The sequence below is a fragment of the Microtus ochrogaster genome, linkage group LG4 (assembly GCF_000317375.1).
Source record: "Microtus ochrogaster isolate Prairie Vole_2 linkage group LG4, MicOch1.0, whole genome shotgun sequence".
NCBI lineage: Eukaryota > Metazoa > Chordata > Mammalia > Rodentia > Cricetidae > Microtus > Microtus ochrogaster.
The window spans coordinates 6,678,790-6,693,841 of record NC_022030.1 but is presented as its reverse complement, the minus strand read 5'-3'; the positions used below and the strand labels follow the sequence as shown (position 1 = coordinate 6,693,841).

Sequence of the window (15,052 nt, the reverse complement as noted above, 5' to 3'; positions counted from 1 at the left end):
TCTAGCTCTGTAGACCAGGCTGGTCTCGAACTCACAGAGATCCACCTGCCTCTGCCTCCCTAGTGCTGGGATTAAAGGCGTGCGCCACCATCGCCCGGCTAGATCAGATAATTATGACTCTCTTCATAACCTCTAGGAATTTCCCAGCAGAGTTAGAGTGAGTATGGTGGAATGGCTCAGTTTGATATAATGCTTGTTGCAGAAAACCAGGAACCTGAGTTTCTATCCCTAGCACATACCTGAGTATCCAGGCCTGCAATCTAGGATGAGGGAGTGGAGACAGGATGGGGACAGAGACTTGTGGTATATGCGAGTATGAGTATGGCTGTGCATGCTTGTATGCATGGGTGTGAATTTGAGGTTGATATTGGGTGTCCTTCTGTTCTTAATCTTGTATTATTTTCTAAATAGGATCTCTCACTGACTTAGAGTTCACCAGTTCTCTAGGCTGACTTGATAGTGATCTCCTGGGATTCCCGTCTGCCTCCCAGCTCTCAGATGACAGGTGTGCAGCTACGTGGGTGCTGGGATCTAAACTCTCTAGCCCAGCAAGAACTTTAAACTCTGCCATCACCCTAGCACCAGGATAAAGTTTTCATAGAAACCAATATAGAGAGTTAACTTTTTCTTAAGTCTACTTGGGGCTTTTAGTACTTAAAATATGAATTTGTAGAAACTTTAGAAATATATTTAGTTTTGTGTCATAACTCACTTGGATTTTTGGTTTCCCTAAATCTTCCCAGGAAGAGCATTGGCTATTAATGGGATGCTTCTATTGATTGACACATTTAATTGTATTATTTCTTCATATTTCCAAAGTAGCGTTTTAAAATTCAATCATTGCATAGTAAGATTCGTGGTTTTTTTTTTTTAGTATATATGTCTCAAATCTATATGCTGGCCTCTTAATGACAGTTATATATTCTTTAGTTTAATTTCTGTTCTGGTGAGGGTAGCTGTGGTACATACCTTTAATCCCAGTACTTGGCAGACAGAGGCAGGCAGATCTCTGAGTTCAAGACCAGCCTGGTCTACAGAGTGTTCCAGGATGACCAGGGTTATAAAGAGAAATCCACCTTCAAAAACCAAAATCAAACACCCCTCCTTTCCCCACCACACAAACAAAAAGAAACTGAGCAGTTTTTGTTCTGGTAGTTTTGAACCTTTGCATAAAACTAGTCTCTGAATATTATTCACAAAGTTGCAACCTTTTCAGTATTGATAACTGATTAACATTAAATTTACTTACATAACCAATTAGCTTAGGTGTATTAATTCCCTATAGACTTGTGTCATTGCTGCTTGTTTCTTAGACAGTTAATCTGATACTTTTTGGTTTTTCAAGACAGGGTTTCTCTGTGGCTTTGGAGCCTATCCTGGAACTAGCTCTTGTAGACCAGGCTGGTCTCGAACTCACAGAGATCCACCTGCCTCTGCCTTCCCAGTGCTGGGATTAAAGGCGTGCGCCACCATCGCCCGGCTAATCTGATACTTTTAAAAGACTGTTTTTGCCATAAGTTACTGTGGTTGTGCTAGAAGGAATTTTTAAAAATCAGTTTTAGATAATAGGATGCTTTAGGAAAATGAGCAGAGCTGGTCTGTGGTGGTGTACGCCATTAATCCCAGCATTCGGGATGCAGAGGCAGGTGGACCTCTGAGTTCAATGTCATTCTGGCCTACAAAGTGAGTTCCAGGACAGCCAGTGCTACACAGAGAAACTCTTGTCTTGAAAAGCAAAAAAAAGAAAAAAGAAAATGAGCAGAGCCTTAAGCTTTTGTAGGTATTAGAAAACACAGCATTATGAGTATCGACTACAGGCTACTTAAATGTTATGTTGTTTTTGTATGCAAAGATGATTTTGAGATTTTCTGATGGAGTGACATTTGTTCCCTAGAGGTCAGGTGGCTACAATTAGAAATCAGGTATCAGTTACATGATACCTGCTACATTGTGTCTAGAAGGTTTTGTTTTGTTTTTGACAGATGTGTGGGATCTCATGTAACCTAGGAGCTTGGAACTCAGCTGAATAACTGAGGATAAAATGAAACAGATTCGATTGCCATTTGCCCTAATTTGTGGATTATAGGTGTTATTGTTGTTGGTTTAATTATTTTATGTTTTGTCCACACGTAGGTCTGCACCAGGTTTGTGTTTGGTGCTTTTGGAGACCAGAAGGAGGGTGGTTACAGATGGTTGTGAACCGCCACGTAGGTTCTGGGAATTGGATAGTCGTCTGGAATAGCAGCCAGTGCTCTTAACTAATGAGCCATATTCTCTGGCCTCTTTGTCACTTATCTAATGTAGGCTGTTGCTCCATAGCTCAGGCTAACCTCAGAATCATCATCCTCCTGCTCATCCTTGCGATTATTTCCCATCATGGTCATCTTAATTAAATTGTTATGATGAAAGTTTACTATTTCCTAAGTCAGGCAAGGTGCACGTCTGTAATCTTAGTACTTGAGAGGCTAAAGTGGAGGTTTGGGCTACATAATTTGTCGCTATTCCTAATATATGTATTATAAGCAGTGCATTTCTAGTTTACCATAAACTCAGACTCCTTAAAAAAATCTTTGCTTGGAATTTGAATTGTGAGTTTAATTTCCCATAACATTCTCTGCAGGAAGAATCTTGGCAGTATCTTAAAGACATCACTGACTTCTGGATCCTGCATAAAGCCCAAGGTAAATGACATTCATGTTCTGAAGGTTTTACTTTTGACTTAGTTGAGAAAATTAGCTGCCAGCCTGCATCAGAAGTGATTAATAAGAGTGTTGTAAACTGGCCTTGGAGAGATAGCTAAAGAAGTAGGGTGCTTGCCTAATATGACAAGACCCTAGATCTGGCCCCTAGTACTACCAAATAGAGTTGCCTGGAACAATCTTTTTTCTTTTTTTTGGGGGGGGTGTAAAAATTGAAATGCTAATGATAGCTTTTTCCACATCTATAAACGTGTTTTCTAAAACTCAGGGCACAAAATGCCACGCAAAAAAAAAAAACACCCCCCCCCCCCCCCGGGTATGGTGCTTACAGACACTCTTGTTCTGTAGCCCTGATGGATGCCCAGTACATGTCAGCTCAAAACCTTTCTAGTTTTTTTATTTTATTTTTTTGGTTTTTGAGACAGGGTCTCTCGTATAAACCTAGCTGGCCTACTGCAACTCACTATGTAGACCAGGCTAGCCTTGAACTCACAGGGATCCACCTCCCTTTTCCTCCCAAGTTTTGGGTTAAAGGTCTGTGCCATCATATTTGGCTTAACTTGGTATCTTCTGTAATGTACTCTAGTATTACTATATTATAATAACAGCAAACTAAAGTGCCCTAAAAATTATTTAATGAGAGTTAAGATTTAAATATATGAGAATTAAATACTTACAAAATTAGTAAATTGAGTTTATGGACATGATTATTTTTGCTAATAACTTAGAAATTTGTAAAGTTTATACAGTTGGCCCTTGACTCACATTGAATTGAGATTGGTGAGGTGGCTTAGCAGTAAAAGCACTTGCTATGCAAGCTTGACAACCTCGATTTAACGGACTGAATGGAGGAAGAAGCGAACCAACTCTGCATAAACTTCATAAAGTTGTTTAATTTTCCCATGTAGATGGTGGCATTTTTGCATCTACACACATATACCCCTACTAAAAATAAATTGGGGCTGAAGAGATGACTCAACAGTTAAAAGTAATTCTAGAGAATATGGGTTCAATTTGCCCCACATGGTACCTCACAACTACTTGTAACTCTAGTTTTGGAAGACCTGGCACCTTCTGGTCTCAGTGGGTACCAGGTATGAATATGTCTGCATATGAAGGCAAATCATACACATAAAACAAAAGTTTAAGTAAATGAACTTCATTTTCAGTTTGCTCCGCCCCCTCTTTTGCTGGGGAAACAACCCCTGTATGCTAAACAGTTACATGCTCCTGTCGTTCCAGCCCCCCTCTCCCAAAGACAGGGTTTCTCTGTGTAGCTTTGGAGCCTGTCCTGGAACTAGCTCTGTAGACCAGGCTTACTTTGAACTCACTGAGATCCTCCTATCTCTGCTTCCCAAGTGCTGGGATTAAAGGTGTGCACCGCCATGCCTGGCACAGTTTATTTTTATTTTACTCGAAGGCTTGAATCTAGGACCTAATGCTTGCTGAGCAAGTACTCCACTACAGAGCTAGCGCTGTCTCTGTCTCTGTCTATTTATGAACTCATTGCATGGGTTCATTTGCTTGTAAAAAAGTGAAAAATATAAACAAATACAACCAGGTGGTGGTGGTACACGTCTGTAAAGCCCAGCACTTGGTAGGCGGAAACAGGCTGATCACTGAATTCGAGGCTAGCCTGGTCTACGAGTGAGTTCCAGGACAGCCTGGGCTACACAGAAACCCTGACTCAAAAACATACACACATACATACACATTCACATACACAAATACAAAGGTGCAGCATTAAATAGTGATTCATTAACTTTAGTACATACTATGATTTTTTTAACTACTTCCTGTTGCTGTCATGTACTACTCAAATGTAGTGAGTAGCCACGTGTCTTTCCTCATGTGAGCATTTTCTTCAATAAATTTTCTCTTGTATTTTTTTTTTTTGCAGCATATAACATGACTATATAGTGTGTCAATTCTGTTAAAATATTAAGGCTTTTAGTCAACAGTAAGCTATTAGTATTTAAGTTTTGAAATAGTCAGAGGTTGGTTGTATGTGGAAGTTTAACTGCCTGGGGCTTAGTGACCATGATGTCTGTTGTTTAGGGTTTAACTTATATGGCAAAAAATAAGTTTAAAAGGCTAAGACTAATATATATATATATATTCGTGTGTGTGTGTGTTCTGAATCACTGAAAATAAAAATGTGACTTTGGTATGTACATGTAAAGATTTACCACATGCACATATATACATAAACAAACACACCATATATATCTGTATGGTATGTGTATGTTTATGTGTATATATATATATGTGGTAAATCATTGCATGTATATACCAAAGTATGTACACACCATATATATGGTGTGTGTGTGTGGTATTTTAAGGAAAAGCACGTCTTATAAATCAGTACCATTGCTGATTTCTATATCTAGTGAAGTTTAATTATATCAGTGCTTAGGAAAATTTAGATTCTGGTACCCAACTTTCCTTTTCTTTTTTTTCCAAGACAGGGTTTCTTTGTAACTCCTAGTTGTCCTGGAACTCACAATATAACTATCTACGTGCCTCTTCTCAAGTGCTGGGATTACTGGCATGGGCCACCACCATTAGGCCTTTTTCTCAAAAGAACAAAAAAGAAACAGAAAACACTCCCACAAAAACACAAATCAAAAATGAATACAAAAATCTATTAAGACAAGAAAAAAGCCAAACAAAGCAAAATGAGACAAAAAGTCTACACTGCAGACTATAGAAAATACCTTTGAACTTATTTTGTGTTGGTCAAATATTCTCTGGGCATAGGGCATGCCCTGAAGTGTGGTTAATATACATACTGTAATAATTGAAACTCTTTGGTGGTCTCAGATGACTTCTTGGTTAAGGGTGGGACCCCGTGTCCACCCCCACTTAGTTTTGGGCCCCTATCTCTGACAGTGTTCTTAACTACCAAGCCAGCTCTCTAATGAATATTGTAACATTTGTATGGTCTGTTTTTAGGTTTCTTTTCTGCAATACTCATGTAATTTTATATTTTTTACAGGTAAGGTAGGTGGCCTTTTGTATTGGGTATGGAAAAACACATAACACAATTGTTGACTGCCCTTTCTGATTTCTATAGTTGGTGCCTTTGAATTGAGGCACATAAGTATTTAGTTCATAGAAATACTTTGTTTTATTTTGAGTATATAGTATTTGTTATGCAAGTGAAAACTTTTATTTAGGGGATAATAGGCCTGTTTTATAAGTTAAGTATTCATTTGAAAAGAGTAATGATTGTAAAAAATCCAGCTGGCATCAGGAAATATCCAAGTACTTTTATTTGTATTGATTCAACCTATTTCCACTTCATTTGATTAGGAGAAAAGAAATGGGCCGCTCCAATTCTAGATCACATTCTTCAAGATCAAAGTCTAGATCACAATCGAGTTCTAGATCAAGATCAAGATCACATTCTCGAAAGAAGAGATACAGGTGAATTAATGTGTTTCTGGTGTTTTTACTAACAGAATAGATGCAAATAATCTGGTGCATACATATGTAGTCCTAACTCCGTTAATATATTTCATTCTCAGTAAAACTCCAAGGATTAGATTTGTTATCTGCATTTAGAGTTGAAATTGAGAATTGTAATAATATTCATATCATAGAAAGGAGGAACCTATTGAGACTTAATACTAGTTTGTAATTTTTCTGTGTTTTATATGATCAGCTTTGCTGAATATCAGTGGCATTTCACTGTATATAATTCCATTTTCACTATTAGCAATTCATTGTGCCATTTAAATTTCTCTTACACTGTGACTTTAAGTGTCACCCTAGATATGTTAATAATCTGCTGAATATATTTGTACCCTTCTATTTCCTGTGCCTACTTTCCCGAGGCCTGTTATAGACACAAGCTTTAAACATACCAGAAACAGTAAACAAACTTTCATACAAATGAAGTTTTTAAGTATATATTTTTACCTTGTATATATGTTTTATTCAGCCCAATGTATCTAAAATGTTAGAATGAAGTACTTTATTTTTCTTAAATTGATACTTATTTCATTTTTAGTTCTAGGTCCCGTTCCAGGACATATTCAAGGTCTCGTAGTAGAGATCGTATTTATTCTAGAGATTATCGTCGAGATTACAGGAATAATAGAGGAATGAGACGGCCTTATGGGTACAGAGGAAGGGGTAGAGGGTATTACCAAGGAGGAGGAGGTAGATACCATCGAGGTGGCTATAGACCTGTTTGGAATAGAAGGCATTCTAGGAGTCCTAGACGAGGTCGGTCACGTTCCAGGAGTCCAAAACGAAGATCCGTTTCTTCTCAAAGATCCCGAAGCAGATCTCGCCGGTCATACAGATCCTCTAGGTCTCCAAGATCATCATCGTCTCGTTCTTCATCCCCATATAGCAAATCTCCTGTCTCTAAAAGACGAGGGTCTCAGGAAAAACAAACCAAAAAAGCTGAAGGGGAACCGCAAGAAGAGAGTCCTTTGAAAAGCAAATCACAAGAGGAACCAAAGGATACATTTGAACATGATCCATCTGAGTCTATTGATGAGTTTAATAAATCTGCCACATCTGGTGATATTTGGCCTGGCCTTTCAGCTTATGATAATAGTCCAAGATCACCTCATAGTCCATCACCTATTGCCACACCACCTAGTCAGAGTTCATCTTGCTCAGATGCCCCCATGCTTAGTACAGTCCACTCTGCCAAAAATACCCCTTCTCAGCATTCACATTCCATGCAGCACAGTCCTGAAAGGTCTGGATCTGGTTCTGTTGGAAATGGGTCTAGTCGATACAGTCCTTCCCAGAATAGTCCGATTCATCATATCCCTTCACGAAGAAGCCCTGCAAAGACAATCACACCACAGAGTGCTCCAAGAGAGGAATCTAGGGGTCGGTCCTCTTTTTATCCTGATGGAGGAGATCAGGAAACAGCAAAAACAGGAAAGTTTTTAAAAAGGTAAGAACCCAAAGTAGGACATTTATCATAATAATGATTTAAAAAAATTTTGAAAGCAATAAAGTAGCATTGTGTTATGTGCTTAATTTTTTGTAGTTTTTTTTTTTTGGTAATTCTTTCAGTGATATTTTTCTAGTTTTTGTTTTAATGTTAGCAATTTTGGTCGGTTCAGTTAGTTTTATAAACAAGGAAAAACTAAGTAGCCTAAGATAACCAATGATATATATTAAAAACAGTAAACAGTTTGTGCTAGGTACTTTTTTCCTTTTTGCTTTTGAATGTGACAGTGTGGTCATATTACCTGTTTTTATGTGATAGTACAATCCAGCTGTCAATACTTAGTAAATTCTGCCTGACTTGGAAAAACATCTTGCTATTTCTCAGTCTAATGACATTTGAAATACCTCGTTTAAATTCTAATTTCAAGCATTACAGAAAGATACTAGGAAATTTCACAAAAGTTAGGCTGTTAATATAGTGTGATTTACCTAGAAAGTGAGGAAGTAGAACAAATTATGCTGTTTTATAATTTTTTTACTGTGCAATCTAGAATTTTTTTCACTAAGTTGATGATTACCTTATTTCCAGAAGTCATTATTTTTTAGGACAAACTTTATATGAACTGTTTTGTGATTTAAGTTAAAGTATTGAATACCAAATTCTATTAAAGTCTCCGAGCTCTTACTTATATTGATAGAAAAAGGTAATGTGGTGGTACATGCATACCTGTAATGCCAGTATTAGAGAGGTGGAGGCAGGGGGATCAAGGAGTGTTCAGTTCATAGAGAGTTGGAGGCTAGCTGGCAAACATGAAACTCAGTTGAAAAATATAAAAAGTGAAATCTGAAAATTTGAGTGTAAATATAACCTGAATTTTAGTAGGTATTTGTATAGTGTTTTCTAACCTTAAAATGTTAAATTTAGGATCCTTTAAAATTTAGATTTGTTTGTATAAAATTGTGGTGGGTGGCTGCATAGAATAGGATTTTGAGGATGACTTTAAACTTTAGATCATTTGTTAAGTTTAAGTTCTGTGTGAGTGCTTTTAATGGTTTTAAGAATAAGGTTAATTTTCTGTAGGTTTTTTTTCATTGAATAACACATTTAAATATGCAAATTATCTACAGTGAATGCAACCCAGAGTTACTGTACTTTTCCCGTTGACAGGTTCACAGATGAAGAGTCTAGAGTGTTCCTGCTTGACAGGGGTAACCCCAGGGAGAAAGAGGCTCCCAAGGAGAAAGGACCAGAGAAAGGCAGGGCTGAGGGAGATTGGGAAGACCAGGAAGTTTTAGATTATTTCAGTGATAAAGAGTCTGGAAAACAAAAATTTAATGATTCAGAAGGGGATGACACAGAGGAGACAGAGGATTATAGACAGTTTAGGAAATCAGTCCTGGCTGATCAGGGGAAAAGTTTTGGTACTTCATCTCATCGGAATACTGAGGAGGAAGGACCCAAGTACAAGTCCAAAGTCTCACTAAAAGGCAATAGAGAAAGTGATGGATTTAGAGAAGAAAAGAATTATAAACTGAAAGAGACTGGATACATAGTGGAAAGGCCTAGCACTGCAAAAGATAAGCACAAGGAAGAGGACAAAGGTTCTGAAAGAATAACAGTAAAGAAAGAAACACAGTCACCTGAGCAGGTAAAGTCTGAAAAGCTCAAAGACCTCTTTGATTACAGTCCCCCTCTACACAAGAATCTAGATACACGAGAAAAGTCTATCTTCAGAGAAGAGAGCCCACTTAGGATCAAAATGATAGCCAGTGATTCTCATCGTCCTGAAGTCAAACTCAAAATGGCACCTGTTCCTCTTGATGATTCTAACAGGTAATTCCACATTGATGCCTCGTAAGTAATCTAGAGGTGGTTAATGGTAAAATTATTTTTTTGAACATGGAATTTACACATTCAAATCAATGCTGTATTTTGTGTGTGTGTGTGTGTGTGTTTGTTTTTGATATATTCTAGGCCAGCCTCCTTGACGAAAGACAGGCTACTTGCTAGTACGCTTGTCCATTCTGTCAAGAAGGAGCAAGAATTCCGATCCATCTTTGACCACATTAAGCTGCCTCAGGCCAGCAAAAGCACTTCAGAGTCATTTATACAACACATTGTATCCTTGGTTCATCATGTTAAAGGTATGCTTAATATATTTAGTATCATGAAGTGAACTTTTCTTGGATGCAAAATAAAAGGAGTAGTTAAGTTGAATAATAACTGTGTTAATTGAGCTAGCAGGTAGATATAGCAGTACTGGTAAATATTAAACATTTGGAAAATAATTTTGTAGAGAGGATATCGGTGTTGTTATTATCGACATTAATGAATATAAGATGATCAAATAGCTGAAGTTAAAACATAAAAAATCTGTATCATGTCAAAGTATACAGATTTGTTTAGTGCTGAAAATTTTAATGTGTCATTGCATGTAAAGTGAAGCTATTTAAGATTATTTAAAGATGTACTGTCATTGTATGCCTATGACTTTGTGACACAATATCAAATTTATAACAGCTTTAGGCAGTGTAGTTACTGTTTTACTGAGAGTTTATAAGTAGTTTAAAGATACCTGAAGGCATTGGAAAAATAGTTGCTAAATTTGTGCTACTTAACTTGTTTATAATATTTAAGTTCTCTTTGTTTACTATTTAAAAAGTTTTTAAAGCTATCAAAGTTTAAGAAATTTACAACTTTATTAATGACTGTATGAGTAATGACTAACTAGAATAATAAGATATTTCTTTAGGTTCTAAAAAGGGGGTTCATTTTAGCTAAAGTGATGAGTTCATATTTTCACCAGTATATAGTTGTAGTTTAAAAGCTGCTAATTTTCAAAAGTTTTAGGGTACAATTTTGTTTGGGGTCAATTAGGTAAGTTTTGCTTTGGTTATTTTTGTGTTTAGCAGGTTCTTTCCCAGGAAACTCGATGGCTGTTGGTCTTTTTTTTTTTTTCCTTTTTTTTTTTTTTAAAGTTGGTCACGTGAACAACTCATGATAGCTGAAATTTGTCACTCTCTCCCTTAGCCTGAGTAACAGGTAATGCATTTCTTGTGGCTGTAGTCAGCATGGTAACAAGAGAGTCTTGTGTTTGGCTGTAGATAAACTTGTGAACCATGTTATGACCTTTATGACTAGTATTGTGGCACATAAAATTAGGAAGCATTAACATTTTTCTTTTTTTAAAACTTTTTTTGACGTGTCTCCAAACTTTATTGTTGAATTTTGAGATCAGATTTTGATACATTTTTTCCTTTTTCCTTTTCCTTTTTCTTTTTTAGAGGATCTGTAGTTATGTTTCATAATTGGTGTTGTGCAACCGATCTGAACAGCTCTTACTTTATATAGAGCTGAAAATGCCCAGTGATGTTTTCTTTTTCATTGTAACTAGGTCCTGGAATATGTTTTGAAATGGCAAAATCCATGTTTCAAAGTAAAATAGCTGTTGAAAGATACAGGCAAAGTTGAATCTTCTGTCTTCCTGGCAAAAATGGCATAAAAACTGAGTTGCTAGCTCAAATTCCTGGGTTTCATGGAATTATGATTGAGGCACTACCCTTGTAGTGGCCGTTTCAAGTTTTAATGATTGGTTATGAGACATGTGCTGGATATTGGGCGGTAAGTTGACACAGATGTATGTTGACCTGTTAAGCAGATAGCTTGCTTCATAATGTAACATTTCATAGTTCATGACTTTATATGTCTCTATTTTACATTTAAAGCGTATCTTAAACTGGTTTAGAAACTAATCAGTATCGTTATTACTAATTTAAAAATTGCTTAAAGAAAGATACAGTATTATAATGCGTTGTCAGGTTTGCCAAGATGCCAGATTTTTTGGAGGAATTAGTAAATGTAAATCAATTTCAAAATGTTTTTTCCCAATTGAATGGCAGTATTCACCTTTTTGTAAAGCCATTTCTGTTGATATGTCATCATAGTTAAAATAATTTTACTAGTTTACTCTATACTTTATTTTTGCTTTCTGCAAATGATTAGTTGAAGTGAGAGCTTTGTTTAATTGGCAGGGTTTAAGGACATACCAACTATTATTGTTCCTTTTTGTTCTGTTTGAGGAAGTAGTTTATTAGCATGGAGTTAGAGTTTTGATTAATCTGTTCATTGTTTTGGACTTATATTTAGTATTGACAGGGCCCTGTGAGGACTTTTGCAATCGTGTATTGAGGTACAAGGAAGTAAAAAGAGCAGGAGTTTTTACTTTAATACTTGGTTCTCTTCTGCTAGGTTTCTTGAGTGTTTTTGTTCTCTTTCACCTGCTCCATGCCCTCTATCACACATGAAAATCCCCTCTTAAAATTAAGATTTCTAATTCGGCAGTGTTTCTCCTAAATCAACAGAGCAATACTTCAAATCACCTGCAGTGACCCTAAACGAGCGGTTCACTTCATACCAGAAAGCTACTGAAGAACATAGTACCCGGCAAAAGAGTCCCGAGATACACAGGTATGTATAGTAGTACTGAGTTTGTGTATAAAATGTTACTATTGAGAGATGACTAATATCACGGTTGTGTGTGAAGTGTGCTATTATCATGATAGAAGTAAGCTCTGGTTTCTTCCTCTTAGACTAAAACACTGTATTTTCAGGTTTAAAAAATAATTTTTTCCTGATTTTTAGTTTAATTTTTAAAACTTGTTAGACCTTTAAAATGCTAACCTACTCACTATGGAATTTCAATAGCTGTAGTTTTGGGGGCTTGGGTTTGCGAAGTTACTGCCTAAAGAAACCTTTGAATTTGCTGAGGCTGTCTGGGGTAAAAATGCGTAGGGAGAAGCTGAAGAATTGTCAGCCAGCTGTGTTGGCAGGCTGGCTTTTGGCACTTTGTTGCATTGGGAAGAAGTTATTTAATGTCTAGGCAGACTACTTTACAGGATAGTGGCAAAACTTAAAGTATCTAACTTGGGGCTTAGTTGGTGAGTTATTTAGGTGATTGATGACTGCTAATGAAGCACTGAGAACTAATAAAAACTCAAGACTGTAAGGTACAGAATTACACAAAAATTGAACCAGATGCATGAAATTATGAGAACTCTTGGAAGATAGTAATTTGAGTGTTAATAGCAATACCAGTAATAGCTATATTAATGTGTTATAATTGTATGATGGTTAGTATTTAAAATAATATTTTTTTTGTTTTGGTTGTAATATAACTGCGCTTAAAAGGTCTGCGACCATTTATATATTATATATAGAAGTCTACCCAAAACATTTTAATTTGTTTTTTGTTTGAGGCAGGATTTTGTTATGTAACTTAGGCTGACCACTTACTCACATGGTGTATGTGGGAATCAAATTCAGAGGAATCTTTTTGTCTCAATCTGTGGAGTACTGGGATTAGAGGCATTTGCTACCATATTCAGTTTTTCATTCATTTTAATGTATATAATTTTTATTTCTTGTTTTAGAAATTAATAGACTTAATGCCAAATTGGGTTTTCTAGGAGAGAGGTAACTATCTAGTACCTACCAACAATGGATAGAACTGTTTTCTTTTGAATTAGGAAGTAAATTATATAATTTTAAAATACACTTTATTTTATATGAAGGAGGATTGACATCTCTCCAAGTGCTTTGAGGAAGCATACCCGTTTAGCAGGCGAGGAGAGAGTTTTTAAAGAAGAAAATCAGAAGGTATGGTTTTTTAAATATTTACTTTTCTGAAGCTGTTCTTAATGATACTATGTTAAACGTTTTCTGAGGCAAAATAATTTCATCCTTCTCAATTTGTGAATGCATTGTGTTTATGGTAATTTAATGTAAAGTAATGTAATGTAAATGTAATGTAAAGTATCAAAAGGATACTTTTTGAAAATGCCTATCAAAAGTAAATGTTGGTCCTAAGAATTAGGAACTCAGTGAGTAAAAAGAAAAGTTTATAAACATTATGATAAAAATTACTATGGTTTTTATGAGCTTTTAAGGTGAGATCAACAAGTCAGAATTTGAGTATGCCTTAAAGTTAATTGTATTTCCTCTTCTTTAAAGAAGTTACCCTAGTGCCCTTAGGCTTTTTGAGGATAGTAACTTTTAACAACCCAGGCTGTCCATGAACTCTTGCAGTACTGCTGCCTTAGCTTCCCCTGAATGTTTATTTTCCCTATGTGTACCATCACACTTGTCTAGTGCATATTTTTTATGTGATTTAAGAATTAGTCCCCCCCCCCCGGGGGGGGCTCTTTATTTTCTGTTTGTTTGGTCCTCATTCATTTTATTTTGTTTTATATCTTAACCATTATCTCTTAGATGCCTACATGTTTTCTAACAAGAGACAGAAAGGGGCTGGTTCCAGATGGGAAGAAGGTGGGAAAGAACTGGGGGGAATAGAGGGCGGGGAAGCCATAATCAGAATGTTATATGAAAAAATTCTATTTTCAATTTAAAAAAAAAAAACCAAGAGAAATAGGCACTATCTCCTATACCCAAGAGACAGAAGCAGGTGGCTTTGAATTCCAACCTGTCTGAGATATATATAAGTTCCAGGCCAGCTGTGGATGCAGCATGAGAAAGCAAAGAAGTAGGCATTCTACAATCTGATTGTTAAGTGAACTTTTGTTTCTATTGGACTACTTAGGAATTTGACATTGAAACTTGAAATAACGTGTAGATCTACAGGTAAGGTGAGGAAGGCAGGAACTCGGGGAGACTGCAGTGCAGTCACTAAGGACTCTGGTTCAGAGTGGACTTTTATTAGTACACAAGTTCATATGACTGTCTAGAAAGTGTTTAGTGGTAAAGTATGCAGCAGAAGGAGCAAAGGATCCGTTCTATTTTGAAAATGCTAAGAGTTATAGAAAATAACTTATTAAACTTTGACTTTCCTAATTAAAGTAATATGAGTAATATGTTTGCTGTATGGAGTTGTGGAGTGATTTGTATTTTTAATTGATAGGAAACCTAGAGTTCCGGTGCACAACTTTTTCAGTAGGGTGTGCTACTAACTGAATTGGTTTTAAAATCTAGATTTAGGGATGATGTCTGTGCACAGGAGATAACCATTTTGGGAAAATGGACTGAGGATTGAACTGGTTTAATACCTTTTAAAAATCTTTTGACCATAATACTTTAGGTTCAGTAAGTGTAAATTGTGTTAACTTCCCAACAGTTTATTTTGTCTTTGTGCTTTGACAGTATTTTTCTTCTCTTAGTATTCAAAGTTTTGGTCTGAAAGAGAAGTGATGGGTAATTAGGAGGACATGATAATAGGGCCTTGTCATTAATGAATAACATGTTAATACGAAATTATATACTTAGCAAACTTTACAAAGTAGTTTTCCTTAAGTTTATCATGTTTATTATGGAGTTAGTAATGCCAAGGTGAATAGGAAAGCTTTGCTTATGATTAGACTTTGTTACTCTAGGAGCAAATTGGTGAGTAGTACTTATCACATTGAGAGATGCATATATA

General features: G+C 36.2%; 1 protein-coding gene across 1 annotated transcript in view; it reads left to right on the top strand.

Moving 5' to 3' along the window:
- Bclaf1 (BCL2 associated transcription factor 1) overlaps window positions 1-15,052 on the top strand; it is a gene marked incomplete at its 3' end in the record, with an annotated part of 29,804 nt that overhangs the window by 4,539 nt on the left and 10,213 nt on the right. Inside the window, exons 2-8 of the mRNA XM_026786228.1 lie at window positions 2,621-2,681; window positions 6,015-6,128; window positions 6,715-7,623; window positions 8,791-9,456; window positions 9,598-9,767; window positions 11,985-12,090; window positions 13,194-13,305. Coding sequence (XP_026642029.1) covers window positions 6,025-6,128; window positions 6,715-7,623; window positions 8,791-9,456; window positions 9,598-9,767; window positions 11,985-12,090; window positions 13,194-13,305 — 2,067 coding nt within the window. The remainder of the gene's footprint in view (window positions 1-2,620; window positions 2,682-6,014; window positions 6,129-6,714; window positions 7,624-8,790; window positions 9,457-9,597; window positions 9,768-11,984; window positions 12,091-13,193; window positions 13,306-15,052) is intronic.